At 44.0% G+C, this 19,127-nt stretch overlaps 1 protein-coding gene across 1 annotated transcript in view; it reads left to right on the top strand.

The window, feature by feature from the left end:
- The window catches only part of TENM4 (teneurin transmembrane protein 4), a 417,322-nt gene that overhangs the window by 364,433 nt on the left and 33,762 nt on the right, over positions 1-19,127 (top strand). Inside the window, exons 23-25 of the mRNA XM_058446567.1 lie at positions 1,918-2,150; positions 6,105-6,259; positions 12,199-13,076. Of these exons, the coding sequence (XP_058302550.1) occupies positions 1,918-2,150; positions 6,105-6,259; positions 12,199-13,076 (1,266 nt within the window). The remainder of the gene's footprint in view (positions 1-1,917; positions 2,151-6,104; positions 6,260-12,198; positions 13,077-19,127) is intronic.

Raw genomic sequence — 19,127 nt, 5'->3', positions numbered from 1 at the left:
CACAGCAGAAAGCTGGGATTTGTGCAGGGGCAGGAAGCTCCTGACTTCTCTGTAAGAATTAAGGAATCCCTGAAGGGAAAGCATTGAAATGGCAGGTTGGTATTTGGGTTAGATCAAGAATGGCTTGAAGAGGACCCAGGCTACAGGTGGAGAGACCTCCCCTTGGTTCGAGAAGGATGTGACAGGACAGTAGCATTATGGTTAAAGAGGAAGGACAGTTGGAGAAAATCATATCAGTTTAGTTGAATTCATGGAGAGAAAACCAAGGAAGGAAAGCCTTGGGTCTGGATGCCTGGCCCTTTTCGAGGTAGCCAGTCCCCAAGGACACTGTCCAAGGCAAGAGACATTTATAATGACAAACCTGCCAGGGCCAGATTAAGACCTTCAGTGACTTACATACTGAAAAGATTATGGTGCCCCAGCCTTCACAGGGAATTCAAAGAACACAAATCTGTAAAATAAAATGTTGCTTTTCAAAAGGACCCAAAACTTACATACCTGATAAATGCAAAATAGCTTCTTTCTAGAGTTTTCAAATTCTCTTGCTTTCATCTTGAAGGGGGTCTGCAGTGCTCCGGCCCTGCTGGTGCTCTCATCACTGCTCAGTCTGTCCCGAGTCCCTTAGCACAGTTTATGCCTCACTGTGCAGTGAAAATGACCAGCACCAGGCTATCTGGTCCAAACAGAGCTTCCTTTGAATCAAAATACCTTCCAGAGACTTGGAAGGGGCTGCCAATATTGAGATGCAGTTTTAGGGCCCGGCAAATGTTCAGGCCATGCACAGGAACTTAAAATTAGCTTCTCAGAAGCACCAAGTTCAACTCCAATGTGCTCTAGACTTAAAAGAAATTGTATATCAGTACCAGGGGATAAAAAAATTCAGGCTTAATAAGAGATACCTACTACGTAGTCATCTCCAAGTGCAAGAAGAGACACAATCATTGGTAATTAAAATAATAATTATTATTGAGCATCTACTACACTATGCTACTTTGCATTTTTTATTTTCTCTCTAGTTTCCCCAATATACCAGCAAAGTAGCTGTTAATACCCCCATTTTGCACATAAAGACAATTCGAGGCTCAGGAGGTCAGGTAACTTACCCAAGTTTAAGAACCAGGAAATTACAGAGCTAGACTTGGAACCCAGACTGTTCTGATTCCAAATCCTGTGCCTTTTCCTCACCCTGTGGCTAGAGGCAGTGCTTTGTCTCCTCAAGGCATCTCTATAGTCAAGCTTCTCTCTCCTCTGTTGGCACAGCCTGATCTTTGTAACTGTTTTCCAGAAACAGAACCATCATTAGCACTGCTCTTCTGTGTTGCTTTTTTTTTTCCTTGGGTTTCACTGCAAATTACAAACCAATCCTGAAGTTCATTTATATCTGACTGCCAGAGGGAGACTCCTGGGCTCCTGATAAGTGTAACATGAGTATCCACTGAAGACGGTGTTGATGCTGCTGACCGGGAGTCAGAGCCAGCCAGGGTTTCATCCATCAGTCCCAAGATGGAGATGAGGGACTGCTTTAAAAATCCTGTGGAAAAGGATTTGAACTCTTGAAGTGTTTTTTTAAAGTCAAGAACATCCATGTTTCTAGCTTCAATGAACGAGACACCAATGGTAGGCCTCAGTGATCACCTTCTTAAGAAAACATGTATTTAGCACCTGATACAAACATGGCACTGAGCTGGTCATCTCAATCATTGGCAAGGGGTTTTTGCAAGAATAGTGGGTGGGAAGGATAGTTAAGCCAGCGACTGAGGTCAGAAAAATTGGGGAACCATCGCCCACAATAGGGGCATCATCCCCATAAGACATTATTGCTTGGATTCTAAAGGGCCAGGGGTTCATCTGTACATCTCCAGCTACTCGTAGGAAAGAAGAAAATGCTCACCAGTTGGCCATGTCTTTGTTTTCTAGTCACAGTCCAGCACACAAATACTACCTGACCACAGACCCCATGAGTGGGGCCGTCTACCTTTCTGACACCAACAGCCGGCGGGTCTTTAAAATCAAGTCCACCGTGGTGGTGAAGGACCTTGTCAAGAACTCTGAGGTGGTTGCGGGGACAGGTGACCAGTGCCTCCCCTTTGATGACACTCGCTGCGGGGATGGTGGGAAGGCCACAGAAGCCACACTCACCAATCCCAGGGGTAAGGCCTTGCCTTAGAGACATTGTCAATAACATTTATTGGGGTATTTTCCATTTCAGAAAAACATGCATGATTAATATTGCAAAAATTTTTGGAAAATACCGAGAAATATATGGAGGATGGTGAAAACTGTGATAATTCCACCTGCCAGAAATACTCCCAGTTAACATTTCCTGTCTTCTCTCCTAGTCTTTTTTCAAAGTGTTTGTGTGTATGTAGTGTTTACTAAAAACAAACAAAATGAGATCACATTAAGCAAACTGCTTTTTTTCCGTAAATGCTAGATCATTAACATTTCTCCATGTCATTAAATGGTTTCTGTGTGCTCATTTTTAATGACTATATAGTATTTCAGCAAATGGATGTCCCAATCCTCTACTATTGGACATGTATGCTGTCTCTCATGTTATTGTTACACAAAAACATTTTAGTGTATTGTGTTTTCATATGTTCATATGCTATCAGGTGGGTTAACTGTAGGTCTCAATTCTGAGTCCCTCAAAAAGTTGGACCTCTAAATGCCCACAATCACAATTTGTCATTCGCTTATTCAGCAAATATTCGAGTACATAGAGTACAATGGTTGCATAGATAAGTTTGTTGCAGCAGAATAAATAAGACTGGAGTGTGAATCACTGTGACATGGGCGAGAGGAAGAGGTGCTCTCTGAGAGGCAAGAAGAAAGAGCTGTTCATGGGGGTTTAGCGCCAAGAGAGACCTCTGTGCCTTGGAGACTGGGAAAGCTTTTTGGAGAAGCCATCATTATCCACAGTCAGTGGAGTGTTTACTGTGTTGCAACCCCTATAGCCAGTGATTTACAGTGTCTAAGCCCCAGGGTCCTCACTGATAGAATGGGAGTAATAATGCCATCCGTGTCTACCTCCTAGGCTTATTCTGATGGTCAAAATTAATATGTTTAATAAAAACCTATAGAAACATTATAAGTGGTTCTATTATTAAATAGTTCCAGATTTCAGGGCCTAGTTTCAAATCAAAGCAGGAGATTCTAGTGAAATCAGGCATTCAAATTCAGACTTTGTCATCTACAGCTGAGTGACTTTGGGCAAATCACTGAAGCTCTCTGAGCCTCATTTTCCTCATCTATGTAATAGGGATATGCTGCACAGTTGTGGTACAGATTGAATATTAGGAATGTAAATACTTAGCACAGTAGTACCAGGCACATGGTAAACATCCCATAAATGATGATTCCTATTATTGTTGTTCTATTATATCACATCACATCATATCAAGTCACATTGTCTCTACCACATACCTAGAGTGTCAGGTGGTAATTGTGTGGGGTAAACATTGTACCGACAAAGGCTAATCCCGCCTAATTATGATTTTCAAATACTGAGAGAGCAACCAGGAGTGGAAAGAATACTAGGCTTGCGCTTAGAAATCCTATATGGTTTTCCTCTGCCACTGGCTGGCCCTGGGACCGCCTCCTCCGGGCCTCAGTTTCCCCATTGGTCAATGAATGAGCAGGTTGGGCTAAACAATCCCCAAGACCCTTTGCAGCCACAACATTCTACTCTCTTAGGTTTAAAACAGCTTTTTCTGAGAATTTTTATTCTCTCCAGGGCTTTTCAGTTGTCCTCTGCACATGTGTGTTCTCTTCCCTGCCCTCGCAGCCCCCCACCCTCACACAGATGAAGTGGCAGTGCATTTACCCAAAAGCCTGTGATTAACCCACATAGAAATGCCAAGGGTACCACAATATGCAGGCACTTTGCAGCAGGGAGGAGAAAAGATGTCCATCTATTGAACACAACAAAAGGAGAAAAAATTACGTAATTAATCAGGGGACAGATCACTTCTATTAGTCTGTGCAGCCAACTCTGTAAACAAGAAACCCAACTATTCATGGAGCACTCATCAGTCCAAACAGATGGAAGAGAAAGACAGGGCATAGCTAGGCAGACAAGAAAATGCCTGTCTTGGCACTTAAAGAATGAAATTAATGTACATTCACGACAGGACCATGAGAAAGGCTTCCCAGCCTTGAGGCTGCCTGGTCCTCTGTGTGAAATCACTCTCCAGCCTGACCAGCCTAAGAAGGAACAGTTGGTGCTCCAGCAGGTTCTCAGCACTCAGAGGCCCCCTGGGCATCTTAAAGCACCCTGCTGGCCAGTGAGAGACACGTGGGTCCCCAGAGCAAAGGCCTTGAAACTCACAAAGTGCCAGCTACTCGCTCATTATTACAATGGTCATTAATAATTATTGAGGGCTAATTACTGCAAGTCGGATGTTAGAATCCCTGTTTTATCAATGAGAAAATGAAGACTTAAAAGTGAAGTAACATGCCCAAGTTAATACGACCAGAAAATTTTATAATTCAAGTCTCTCCACCTCAGTGAAGCCTTCCTGACCCTTCTTCCACTGCCTTCCCTAGAGAAAAACATAGCAAAACAAAAGTGACCAGAATCTCCTGTATTTTACCATGACCCTCTCGAGTCTGTCCTTCCCTGTGATGCCCACATGGTACTGATTCATTCTGTGCCTTTCCATCTAAACTGGGTGCTCTCCGGGGCCATGTCTTATCTGTATCCCATGACAGTTCATGGTTATGTCTGACTCTTGCGATTCTGAACCTGGGATGGAAATTACTATCACCCATGAACACTATTAAAGCATGCCCTGGTCCTAGTCCCAGCCACCCGCTGAATTAGTATTTCCAGGAGTTAGGCCAGCAGATGTATATTGAAAAACCTCTTTAGGTGCCTCTGATGCACATCACAGGCTGAGAGGTACTGATATAGTGGAGTGGTTCTCAGACTCTGGTTTGTGTCATTATCACCCAAGGTGCTTGTCAAAAATGCAGATAGAACCTCAGACTCCACTTGAGATATTTTGAAGCAGCTACCCGGGGGTTGCAGTTTAGCAAGCTCCCCAGGGGATTCCCATACACATCCAAGAGTGAGAAATAAAGATTTGGAACAATCTCATTGTTTGACAACTGGGAAGACAAACACAGAGATGCTCAGTGACTTGCCCGAGGTCATACAAGTTGGGTCAGGGAGAAAATTAACAGAGTGAGACAGTCTAGTGAATGGAGCAGGTGATGTTGAGTAATGATTCTGACTCCTCTCCTCAGTGTGCCGCCTTTAGAAATTCAATTCAACAATATTCTCTACACAAATCCATAGGATTCTATTCAGATTCTGTACTTTTGTAATGATCAGTGAGACTAAAATAATAAGAATAGAAAAGCATGAAGGACGGGCCACTCATGGTGGCTCACGCCTGTAATCCCAGCACTTTGGGAGGCCAAGGCAGGTGGATCACCTGAGGTCAGGAGTTCAAGACCAACCTGGGCAACATGGTGAAATCTCATCTCTACTAAAACTACAAAAAAAAATTAGCCAGGCATGGTGGCGCATGCCCGTAGTCCCAGCTACTTGGGAGGCTAAGGCAGGAGAATTGCTTGAACGTGGGAGGCAGAGGTTGCAGTGAGCCGAGATCGCACCACTGCACTCCAGCCTGGGTGACAGAACGAGACTCTTTTTAAAAAAAGAAAAATGGTTACCAAAAAGGGGAACTAATTATTGTAATTACAGAGCTTCAGAAGTAGGTGAATTTAAATAATTCACAGTGTTAATATTGAAAAAGATCCTCCTTACCACTATATCTCTAGTGCTTAAAAAACCCCAGAAGTTATGAATCCAGGTTTAGTGGATGGCTAAGGTGAAAGATTAAAATCTCAGGAGGCAGCAAGGTGGGAGGACCAGAGCCCTGGAAGATCTGAAAAAGTTCTAATCCCTGCTTTGAACAAGTCACTCAAGGCCTCTGAGCCTGAGACTCCTCCTCTTTGAGAGAGGAATGAAGGTTGTGGGAGGATCAAACCCAATCATGTAGAGGAGGTGCTCTGTCAGCTAGCAAGGCTCCAGGAATGTGTGGGTCATTGTCATCTCTGATGCTGAGTTCCTGTTTTGGCTTCTCTGCCCCCAGGCATTACAGTGGACAAGTTTGGGCTGATCTACTTCGTGGATGGCACCATGATCAGACGCATCGATCAGAATGGGATCATCTCCACCCTGCTCGGCTCCAATGATCTCACATCAGCCCGGCCACTCAGCTGTGATTCTGTCATGGATATTTCCCAGGTAAGATGGCTTCATCTACCAAAGCCCTGGGACTGCCCACTCATCCTCTCATCTGCCACCCAGGCAGCCTGCTGGCCATTCATCTTTGCAGTGATAAGCCTTTAAAGACCACCTACTTGGTGCCAGGTTGTGATGAGCACCAAGGACACAAAGATAAGTAAGATACAGCCATGTCCTGGGAGTTCACCATCAGGAGTAACAAGTGGAAGCCCAGGGGACAGTGAAGAAATCTCCCCAAGGAAACCTCAACAGCAGCAGAATAGGATAGACAGAGCTTTACACCACGTGACATTAGATCCATTGCCACCTGAACTTCCACTTTGGTAACACTGATGGGTATTTGTACATTGCCTGTTCTCTTTCTAAGCTACATGAGGACAGAAATTTTGTCAGTAACCAGAGTGCCTGGTTACTCAAATTTGGGCACAGTCTATACTTGCTGATTGATTAATCAATTGATTGAATCCTAGCTTTTGCCACTCACTCAGTAACTTTCTTTTGAGCCTCACTTTTTACATCTGTAAAATGGAAATAATTCACATCAGCCCAGTAGGACTACCCTGAAGATACATGAAACAATGCATGCACGACTCCTAGCATTGCTTGGCCCTTCAGAGGTGATGAATGAACAAAAGTTAGAGTGCCTACTTTCACACAAGAGGTGACATTTATGCAAGTTTTACAGGTTGAATAGAATAGGGGTTTGCTGAGTGGCAAGAAAGGAGACATTTCACACAAAGGAAACAGCATGTGCAAAGGCACAAAGATGTTATAATGAGGCTGGTACACTCAAAGAATAGTGGAAAATTGAAAACCATAGCATAGGGTGCTTGGAAGCAGGTGGCCACAGTTAAAACAAGAAGCATGGTTTGGGTCCAGGAAGGGAAGGACCCTGTTGTACCATGCCAAAGAGTTTGCACATTTGCAGGTGGATACCAGGAATCCATTATAGGTCAAAAAGAGACACAAGTGACTGGCTATCCAGCATGTCCTTAGTACATCCTGCGATGACTTGGCAAGGGTATGTACTTTGTTGCTGGATCCTTTGGCTGGGCCAGGCCCATTCTGAATCAGTGGCCTGTGCTGAATCTTGCCAACATTACCAAAACCTGGGAAATCAGGAGCATTGAGTTACATCAAATTGCAAATTGATTTCAGCTCCAGCAACATTTAGCTTTTTAAACCCCTTCATTTTTAGGGGAGCCTGCACACACAGGCCCTTTTCCACTGACTGTGTCACCTGCTGCCTGCCTTTCTGGTCATGCCTGCCTCTGTTACTGACATGTATTGCTAAGTCCTTCCACAGAGCCTTGAGGATGCTGCTGGAGGTCCCAGCACTCATGTCACCTCCCCATCGCATGCTGGGATGGTTTCCCTCTGTGCTAGCTAATGTGATTATTACACTCCAGAATGGAAGCTGTTCTCTGCCACTCGTCTTTGCAGTTTTGGCAGGCTTGCCCTTGCTGGCTAGTGAGTTTCCCTCTCCAGTCTGTGAGCAATCTTGAATTACCCGTCAGGAAGCTGCCATGGCCTAAGGATGTGCATACAAGTATTTTCAATTCTCAAAATGGGCCCTCAACCAGCCAGCACAGGGTGCCGAAAATTTTCAATCCACACATCGGAAAATTGTTTAACTTTAGATAGAGGTACTGCCAAGCAGTCGGATCAAAGGCTTGGAAGACAACTGGCATATGGTGGAGGGGGAAAAAATGCTAAAACCCACACTTAGATTCAGAAATCCTGGACTGAAATCTCTAAAGGCCCTCACTACCTTTGTCTGAATGTCAGCATGGGATTTTCTTTAACCAAACTCTCCAATACTGGCATCTATTTTACAGACACATATGCGCAGGTGTCACTGGCTTTCATTCTCAGCGCTTCCTCTCTACTCTGCCGCCCCATGGGGAGCAGGGAGGTAAGCAAGAGAGAGCACACAGCTCAGAGGCATGAGTGAGAAGGCGAGAGCCAAGGAACTTGGACCAGCTCCTTTGGGAGGAGACAAACCCAGGCCCAAAAAGAAACTAAAGAGAGAGGCACAGAGCAGAGAAGGAACAGAAGGAAGTTGTTGCAACCTGTTAAGAAGTGGAGATGGACACCACCGACAGAGAATAACTCTGTGCTTAGGATCCAAAATAAGAACTTAGTATGTGCCAGGCACTCTGTTAGAAATGGGGGTACAGAATAAGTACAACTTCTCTTTTCTTACTTAGCTATCACAATAGTCTCATGGGGTAGAGCTGATCTACCCCATTTTATAGATAAGAATACTGAGGTGTGATGAAAGAAAATGCATTTATAAATGTAGAGCCCTGTACCAGGTTCCATCAGGGATATGGAAATGAATTTTTTAATGAAATTACATACACAAATTGTCTAGTACAGTGCCTAGCAGCTAGTAATAGGATGTGGATACTAGTTCCCTTTAAAATCCACAAATAACTTCCTTGTACATTGTCTCATTTAATCTTCACAACTACCCTATATAATATGTATTATCCCCTTTTACATATAGAGAAAGACGTTCAGTGTTTAAGAAACTTGAGGTAGGTGACACATGTAGCAATTGTGGAACTGGAATAGGAAGTGAGGTGTCCTGACCCCAATCTCTCACTCCCTCTATGCCATTTGCTGGTCCTTCTTTCCTTCATTCATTCATTTGACGATCAATTTTTGCAACAAAATCACTCTGCAACAAGGCAGCCAGCTCCAAGTGCTTTAATAAAGGCACAGAATGCTCAGGTGGACAGGAAAGAGGGTCCCATTCCACACTGGAACCATAGAACGTGGGAGCTGCAAGACCGCTGAAATTATCAAGTCTAGTCCATTCATTTTGGGGATGGGAAATCAAGTCTCAGCACGATCATCGCTAATAGGGTGGTGAAACCAGAGAGGCTTAGGTAGTCGGTCTGGTGCAGGACCATCACACGGGCAGTGTGACAGAGTGAGGACTGACTCCAAGAGCAATGCCCCTTCTCCTTTCCCAGGCACCTCTGTGCACATGGCATAAGGGGAAAGTGTAGGAAAGCACTGCTCTTCATTCCTTCCTCTTTCCTCTCCGCTCTCCCTCCACTGACTCTATCTCCCCCAAGTCCTCCCATCAAGGAATCATCTTTTCATCGTAACGACAGGCAGAAAGTTCTCTGCAAGCAGGTCCCCAAGGTGCCACAGGGCCAGAAGGCATAAAATATTTAGCGACCAGAGTTGACAAGAAGTGGGTTTTAAGAAATTGAAAATTCCCCTGTCACTTTAGAGCAAACTGTGTTCTTGATGCAGCCAAAAGCTGCCACGACACTGCCCAGAGAGCGTGGGGAGTGTGAAGCAGCAGCACTGGCCGGCAACAGCCCTGGTGAGTTTGCAGGCTCCCTGGCTCTGCAGGGACAGAGGGAGCTGGGAGTGAGGGGACAAGAAGACTTTAGAAGCAGGACCTGAAGATCATGCTCTAAAGAACTGAGAAAGGGCCGGCCCCATCCTGAGAATGTCCCTGAGCTGAGGGGACAGATGGAGGTGGCCTCACTCGTGTGTATATAATGTATTGGGGTTTCTTTTTACATTGGTAAACTACCACATGTACATTGTGGAAAATATAAGAAGTTAGAAATCACAAAGAAGGAAATTAAAATCACCTTTAATCTTACTATGGTTAACGTTTTGATATATATCCCTCAAGCACTTAATCTACTCTTTATCTATAATCTAGCTAAACTTCTTGTATTTTTCCCCTGTTGGTATCCCACTGGGCTTACAGTTCTGTAACCTGTTCTTCCTACTTAATACATAGCAAACATTTCTCCATGTCATTAAATATCCATCTATAACATCACTTTTAACAACTACACACAGTATTCTAATTTATGAGCAAACTAAATGTACTATTATTTAGCCAGTTCTCAGCTGTTGGGCATTTGAGTTGGTTCTCGGTCTTTGTCATTATTAAAAATGGCTTCATCATTATTAAAAACACTCTTATAGACAATGGTATACAAAAAGTAAATTCCTGGAAGAGAAACTTCTTATCTAAAAGCATACACTTAGGCCAAACACAGTGGCTCACACCTGTAATCCCTGTACTTCGGAAGGCCACGGTAGGCAAATTGCTTGAGCCCAGGAGTTTGAGACCAGCCTGGGTAACATGGCAAAGCCCTGTCTCTACAAATATATATATATATATACCCACACATATATACATACCTACATATATATGTATGTATATATGTGCATATACATATATATGTATACATATGTATGTATATATGTACATATGCATATATATACGTATATATGTATATATACGTATGTGTGTGTGTGTGTGTGTATATATATATATATATATGTGGTGGCACATGCCTGTAGTACCAGCTACTCAGGAGGCTGAGGTGGGAGGATCGCTTTAGCCTGGAAGGTGGAGGCTGCAGTGAGTCAAGATTGTACCACTTCACTCCAGCCTGGGTGACAGAGTGAGACCCTGTCATACACATACATACATACATACATAAGTAAATTAAAATAAAGGTATACACTTGCTTAAGCACGCCCCAGACTGGACCAAATATCAAGGGTTTGTAGGGGGCTCAGGAAGTCTAAGGCAATGAATTTTTAGATGGGGTGGAAAAATCAGCAGTAGGGTGCACCTGTTGGCACTTCCAGCCCACACAAAATGTGGCTGGACCTCCTAGAGACACAGGTGGCAAAGGGTTCCCCTTAGTGCCAATACCTCCTAGTGTGATAGATCCAACAATCCAGCCTTCAAGTCCACTGAAGAAAACACTCCTCCCCTCAGACCATGCCAGCTACAATCCCCTGGGTGCCCACTTGAAGACTCACCATGAGCTATGCCAGTTTCCCAGCCTGGCTCAGAGGAGGTTCCATAAGGGGCCCAGCACTTCTGAACTCCTAGTTCCTACAACCAGCTTCAGTAATCCTTTCCAGGTGGACCTGTTCTCTGAGGTACTAGAACCATTGTCTGGAGCACGGCTTCATAAACCTCAATGTACACAGAAATCACCTGGGGATTTTGCTTAAATGCAGATACTGATTCAGTAGGTTTGGGGGAGGCCTGTCATTCTGCATTTATGCTCAGCTCCTAGGTGAGCTGATGCTGATGACCATACATGAGGGGCAAGGATCCAGTCATGATTCTCAAGCCCACGTCAGGATCACTCAGGAAGCTTTTTGAAATAATGCCAATGCCCAAGCTCCACACCCAGGGATCTGATTTCACTCACCAAGGGTGGGGTTTGTGCACCATTATTTTCTAAAATCGCCACAGATAATTTGAATGTGAGGCCAGATTTGAGAATCACTGGTCTAGAACTATGACAGACAGAGGCCATGGTTAGCTTGTCTTTATATCTCTAGCACCCAGCCAGCTGTTAATCCATGAACTCAAAGAATTGAGAAATCATACATGTGTCATATCAACCATGCATGAAGATTCTTTCTTAAGCCTCTGAACAACTCCTACTTCAGCCTCCAACTCCATCTGCCTTTCCCTCCCATCTCTAGAACATCAGCTGCCATTATTTGGTGGGTTATGGTGGGTCAGGGACTCTGTGCTGTTATCATTCCCATTTCCCATATGTGACTATTGAGGCTCAGAGAGGCAAAGTAACTTGCCCACAGTCATAAGTAGTGGACTAGGCTCTGAACCTAGGCCTATTTGACTCCAAAGTCTACCCCTTTGTCTACTATTTTGTTGTTGTTAACTCCTTCTTCATGTTTTGTCAGTCTAATGAGACCATCACATGTCTCAGCGGCAGCTCTTTCATGGTTTCCCGGTGATCAGGGGGCTGACACTTCATTGTTGATGATAGGCTGCATGAGGATCAAGCAAGACTGTATATGAAGCCACTTTGGACACTGTTATGGGCTACATGGGCTATGGGATGGATTAGTGGTGGGCATCTTGCCAGTCATTTGAGTATCGGTGTCTTCATTGTCAGGTTCGCCTGGAGTGGCCCACAGACTTAGCCATCAACCCAATGGACAACTCACTTTATGTCCTCGACAACAATGTGGTCCTGCAAATCTCTGAAAACCACCAGGTGCGCATTGTCGCCGGGAGGCCCATGCACTGCCAGGTCCCTGGCATTGACCACTTCCTGCTAAGCAAGGTGGCCATCCACGCAACCCTGGAGTCAGCCACCGCTTTGGCTGTTTCACACAATGGGGTCCTGTATATTGCTGAGACTGATGAGAAAAAGATCAACCGCATCAGGCAGGTTACCACTAGTGGAGAGATCTCACTCGTTGCTGGGGCCCCCAGTGGCTGTGACTGTAAAAATGATGCCAACTGTGATTGTTTTTCTGGAGATGATGGTTATGCCAAGGATGCAAAGTTAAATACCCCATCTTCCTTGGCTGTGTGTGCTGATGGGGAGCTCTACGTGGCCGACCTTGGGAACATCCGAATTCGGTTTATCCGGAAGAACAAGCCTTTCCTCAACACCCAGAACATGTATGAGCTGTCTTCACCAATTGACCAGGAGCTCTATCTGTTTGATACCACTGGCAAGCACCTGTACACCCAAAGCCTGCCCACAGGAGACTACCTGTACAACTTCACCTACACTGGGGACGGCGACATCACACTCATCACAGACAACAACGGCAACATGGTAAATGTCCGCCGAGACTCTACTGGGATGCCCCTTTGGCTGGTGGTCCCAGATGGCCAGGTGTATTGGGTGACCATGGGCACCAACAGTGCACTCAAGAGTGTGACCACACAAGGACACGAGTTGGCCATGATGACATACCATGGCAATTCTGGCCTTCTGGCAACCAAAAGCAATGAAAACGGATGGACAACATTTTATGAGTAAGTACCAAAACAAGGCCATTTGATGATTTTGTTTCATTAATTCATTGTATGATTAGAGGTAAATTGATGGAGTATTTTATTTTAATTCAGGATTTGGGATAAAAACTATTACCCATAATACCTTCTACATGTTCAGATTCCACATGATTTCTCCTACAAAGGAAATGGTCTAGTGGAGAAGGCATAAGCTTTGGAGTCAGAGGAGCTGGGCATCAGTTCCCACTCTACCATGGACTTAATCCCTCTTGACCTTGGTTTCCACATCTGTAGAATGGATACAGCGGATACCTGCCCGGCATACCACAGGGAGATAGTGTAGATGAAAAGAACTTACGTGATGAAGTGCTAGCATCTTCATATGACCACTATCCAGAAATGTGGCAAGGGGAGAAGGAACAGGCACATGTGGATGAATTTTCCACATAATTGAAGCTTACATCTTCAAATTCCAAAAAAAACCCTTTTCATTTTAACCATTTTGCCTGGGACTTTTCTTATGAAGTGTATTGCATACCTCCCTTCTCAAACACACCATACAGACATAATGAAACCTTTCTTTTTCTGATTCAGGGTCATTAATAAGGAACAACAGTTGCATATTATGCTGTAATATGAAGAGAGCTTTCAGGAAGTGGGGTAATGAGGATATAGACCCCTTTGCGCCTGCCTGAAGTGATTTTAAACCATTACTTTATTAGGTCCTGTATCTAAAGGGTAGGTTTCTCCACCTCCTCCCTCAGGGTTGCGCTGTGATGTCACTATTTATTTCAGTCCTAGTGCCCACCTCAAGTAGCTCATTTCTCTATTCTTCATCCAGTAGAGGACTTCTTAAGAGGTGTGATCAGAGAACCAGAAGTTCAACTTATTATAATCCTAGCCACGATTAAATATGTTTATCTGGGGTGTTCCTCTAGGAGATATTTTAATGAATGGACTAACATCGCTCTTTCTACTTAGATTTTTTAAGCTGCTTTTTGAGGTCTTAGCCATGGTTCCAACGACTGAGATTGCTGAGTATGTCACCATTAGATAAGCATGTGAGAGGTGGGGAAGGAACTAGCCTTGTCGAGTATTAGCTGTGGGCTAGGAGCTACACCACTGCATTTAATCCACACAACAGCTCTGAGGATGGGTGATATTATCCATTTTACAGACATAGAAACTGAGGCTCTGAAGGCACCTTCGCCCACTGTTTGATAGTGAGACGTGGCAGAACAGGGATCGCAGTCCAAGTCTGATGCCAGAGCTTGGGCTTTCTCAGTGCTGCCCTGCTGCCCTCCCTGCATCCTACCCCTGCACCAGTGCCACACTGAGTTTGTTAATTCCAAATGAACCTGACTCTTTAAAGTTTTTCTCAAGCTTGATCAAGCATCAGTTTCTAACAGTCCTAGCAAAATCCAAAGGAAAAGATCTGTAGTTGATTTTTAAATGTAATTTGAACAAACATGTCACAGCGATTTGTACAAAGGTCACTGGCTAAATTCCTTTCTCCAAACAAGGACCTTGTTAATTACAAAGAAAAGACAAAGATCCAGGAAAACAGCAATTATCTTGATTAACTCATTGGAATGGAAATACGCTAAATAATTCCATTTTGCCTATTGCCTGATGGAAATCTCTTATACATTATTTAGCCAATACAGGGGTTTCTTTGTCAGAGCAAGTCTGTGCACTCAATTAGTTCCCAAGGTCACTCCCTCAGATCCCAAACCGAATGCTCACACATCACTGCATCCGTTACGCTCCACCACCCCTGAAATCTAAAACGGTTTCCTACACTTCTACCAGGAAAGATCCCTCCCTTTCTTTCCTTGATGAAATATGCAGCTATAGTTGATGTTTAGTGAAGAAGGAAAAGTTTTTACAATTGCTTTTTTATAAAATGGCATCTGGAATTCCAAAGTCTGCACTTCATAGCAGTACCCGAGAGTGGTTATCCTTGTTGACACAAACCAGAAGTGGTAGATAAAAGTCCTAAAATAGAAAGGGAAACTAGTTTTTTTTGTTTTTGTTTTTGTTTTCTGAGATCCTACTATGTGCCAGGCTCTTTCCCATTTAATCTTCACAGCAACCTCAGATGGCAGGAATTACCATCCACATTGTTTACATATGAAGTATAGAGAGATTAGATAACGAGCCTGATACCACACAGTGAGTATATAGCAGAACCAGAACACAAGTCCGTGTTCTTTCAACTGTACTGGCTAGGGTCACCTACATTCTTTGTGCCTTATCTGTATGATAGGGATGAAAATAGTTATGTATTTCATAGGAATAGTATGAGGTTCAAATTTCAGTGAGATAAAATATGGAAAGCTCAGTGTCTGATTGATTATAAGTACTCAAATGATAGCTGCTGCAGTTGTTGTTGCTGCTGCTGTTGTTGTTGTTGTTGTTGTTAATGCAAGCAACATTAGTGGCAGTACCAGTAATTGCAGAAGTGTTGTTTAGGTGTGAAAGGTATTTCGCAGGAGCAATTGCAAGTAAACTAATCAAAAGAGCAGACAGAAGTTTTAATTGAGGTAGGTCGGAATCAGAGGTCAGGTGAGAAGAGCAGAATCAAGTATGAGAGATCAAGAAATGAACTAAGAAAGAAGTCAGATCCCTGAGAATATCCAAAGTCAGCTGGAAAAATAACATGCAGAGTCACCCAAGGCAAAATGCTCCAGCTCAGACTGAGAATGAGGCAAGGGTGCCAGACGCCTATTTTCACCGGCTGCGAGCCATGTGACTCAGGGACAGGCTAGCTGGCCTCCAGACCCAAGTCTCAACCAGACAGAAATAATCCCCTGCCCTACCCCATTTCTGGGCCATTATGAGGACTAAAAAACTAAATAAATACTGAAAGGAAAAATACTTTGCAAACTATGAGGCTATCTAGAATTAGAGGGGTAAAGATATTTCATTATGGTGTTTCTTAACAAGTATTTGGACAGATTTTGCCAATGAAAATTCTAGTGAATTTTCTACCTTTAGCTTCATGAGGCAGTTTAGTAGATTATAACTGAAATGTTCCATTTTTCTAAAAAAAAAAAAATTGCCCAGGCTTGCCTGTGACATAGGCTATTATTGAAACAAGCTGTTTGTTTATTTGGTTGGTTGGTTGGTTGGTTCGTTGGTTGGTTGGTTGGTTTGGTTGGTTTGGTTTTTGAGATGGAGTCTCGCTCTGTTGCCCAGGCTGGAGTGTGATGGTGCGACCTCGGCTCACTGCAACCTCCACAGTTCTCCTGCCTCGGCCTCCTGAATAGCTGGGATTACAGGCATCTGCCACGACGCCCGGCTAATTTTTGTATTTTTAGTAAAGACGGGGTTTCACTATATTGGCCAGGCTGGTCTTAAACTCCTGACCTGAAGTGATCCGCCTACCTAGGCCTCCCAAAGTGCTGGGATTACAGGCATGAGCCACCGCACCGGCCTGAAACAAGTTTTAAGTCAGCTTTGCCGATCCTCTTAACAGATTAAATAGTACACCTAACATAAACATCACACACTTCAGAGCACCTTGATTTACAGAGTTCACAGTTTTGGAGAATCAAGGTTACTTTCCTCCCCTCAGCCCACAGGTCTGCTGGTAGGAACCTCAAAGGAGTCTGAAATGCAGTCCCCATCTCCCATGTGTGGCATCGTTACTCTCAGACTTAGCTCCTGGTCAGATGGCGTTAGGTGGCTGAGAAAATGGCCTGATAAGTATGAGGCAGGTTCCAGAATTGACTTGCTGGACGGATATGAGCAACCCCCTTCCCTGAGTTTCATAGGGGAAGGGGCTCTGGCCTCCCACAGTGCCCTGTGACAACTCCTATTATAATTATGCTCACCTTAACTACTGTGAGACCCTTACAAATTTGTCTTTGCATCAAGCTTAGGGTTTGCCAACTAGTCGGCTGACAAATAGTCAATATTTTATAATGACATGTAAATTCAGAATGGAAGGGCAATAGAGACAGGAAGAAAAGATATGCTGTCGTGAGAAGAATGCTAGATTCACGTCTGAGCACCAGCACTGCCAGTGCTCCCAACGGGACATAGAATTCAACCGAAATGGGTCAAATGAAGAGATTTGGCCTCTGGTTTTTACTTGGGGATACGAAAGCTGGAAAGTGCATCATTCCCAATCTTATCATGAAAATAAGCCAGACAAAAGGTAAATTCGTGCATTTCCTTGAACTCCTTCTCTGAGGTCAAATCCAAGGAGAGACAGAGTCTTGCAGAAAGAGACAAGATGTGGGCCCTGGCTTGGCTGGGGCAGATGCACCAGCCCCGGGGAGAAAGAGTTCAGCTGGGATGGCTGGTGAATTCACAAAGGCTAAGTGTGTACTGGCAAGACAGTCTGAAGCCCTTGGAGGCTATAGCCGTTGGGCAGGTCCATGTCTTCTTAAGGACTTTTTTTCCTCTACAAATCCCACCAGGAGTTTTCCCACAGAAAAGAGTGAGGAAAGATTTAAGAAGAAAGTGTCCCTTGTGGTAGACCCGGGGGAAGGTCACAGCAGCTGCTGAGGGAGGAGCATACACCCCTGACCACTCTACCCGGACCCTGCTCACCTCATCTTCCATCAGGAACAACACCCTTCATCTGTGAAGAGAAGGGCAGCGAACACTGTCCTGCCTAGGCACCGGGGAAAATCCTTTCAGCTGAATGAGGGAAGAAAAGAAATGGAAAAAAAAAAAATCCCACATACCTGAGAGTCAGAACCCTAGCAAAGGCTTTGCCACCACCATAGTTAGCTGAAAGACTAAAAGCATCAGTGAAGGGCAGAAGACTGCTGGGAGGCAGTTAGAGAGTGGCAGGAACATGGAAAGAGACCCTCTCTGAGTCAGCACAAAGGGAGGACCCAAGGGCTGAACTGTGGACCTTGAGGGAAAAAAACCCTCTGGCAAACCAGTTTCGCATCCTAAACACAGGGAATTGCTAAGGGAATTTAAAACCTGTGATGCACAGAGGTTAACCATAAACAAACTTCAAATCCTAAGTTAACCCAAACCCCCTCACAAAAGTCCTAGCAGAAGGAAACTCACACCCACTTCCAGGCATAAACCTGTCACTCAGGCTCTACCATGCTACACAAGATGTCATGCTTTCAACTGAATGTACAAAAGGGCAAGAAAAGGCAACACATTCCCAAGAGGCAAAGAAATAATCAGAATCACATTCAGCTATGACACAGGTGTTGAAACTATCTGTCAGAGAATTTTAAATAACTGTAATTATTTTAAAGGCTCTAATGGAAAAGGTGAACAATGTGCAAGATCAGATGGATAATTTTAGCAGAGAGACGGAAACGATAAGAAAGAAGCAAATGGAATTGTTAGAAATGAAAACCACGGTTATAAGGATGAGGAATGCCTTTGATGGGCTGCTCTCTCCAGAGGACACAGCATGACACAGCTGAGGAAAGAAGACAGTTAATAGAAATTACCCAAACGAAAATACAGAGAGGAAAAAAAAGAGTGGAAAATGCAGAACATGGCATTCAAGATCTGTGGGACAACATCCAACAGTCTGATATACATGTAATTGGAATTCCAGGAGAAGAGGGAAAAAATAGGACAGAAGAAATATTTGAGGAAATAATGGCATACAATTACCCATAATTAATAATGGACACCAAACCACAGATCCAAAAAGCTCAGAAAACACCAAGCAGAATAAACACACACACACACACACACACACACACAGACACACACATTTCTAGCCATATATTCAAATGGCTGAATTAAAAAAGAGAGACAGAAAACCTTAAAAGAAGCCAGGAAAAAAAAGTATTTTATAAGAGGAACAAAGGTAAGAATTACAGCAGACTTCTCATCAGAAACTGTGCAAGCCAGAAGACAGAAATGCTGAAAGAAAAAGAAAAAAGAAAAACTGTCCACAGCCAGGCATGGTGACTCACACCTGTAATCCCAGCACTTTGGGAGGCCGAGGCAGGTGGATCACCTGAGGTCAGGAGTTCGAGACCAGCCTGGCCAACATGGTGAAATCCCACCTCTACTAAAAATACAAAATTAGCTGGGCATGGTGGTGGGCACCTCTACAGGTGCTCTACAGTA

This window comes from Hylobates moloch, unplaced genomic scaffold (genome assembly GCF_009828535.3).
Source record: "Hylobates moloch isolate HMO894 unplaced genomic scaffold, HMol_V3 SCAFFOLD_11, whole genome shotgun sequence".
NCBI classification, from domain to species: domain Eukaryota; kingdom Metazoa; phylum Chordata; class Mammalia; order Primates; family Hylobatidae; genus Hylobates; species Hylobates moloch.
Note: the sequence above shows the minus strand (reverse complement) of the source record. Positions and strands in the feature narration are given on the sequence as shown.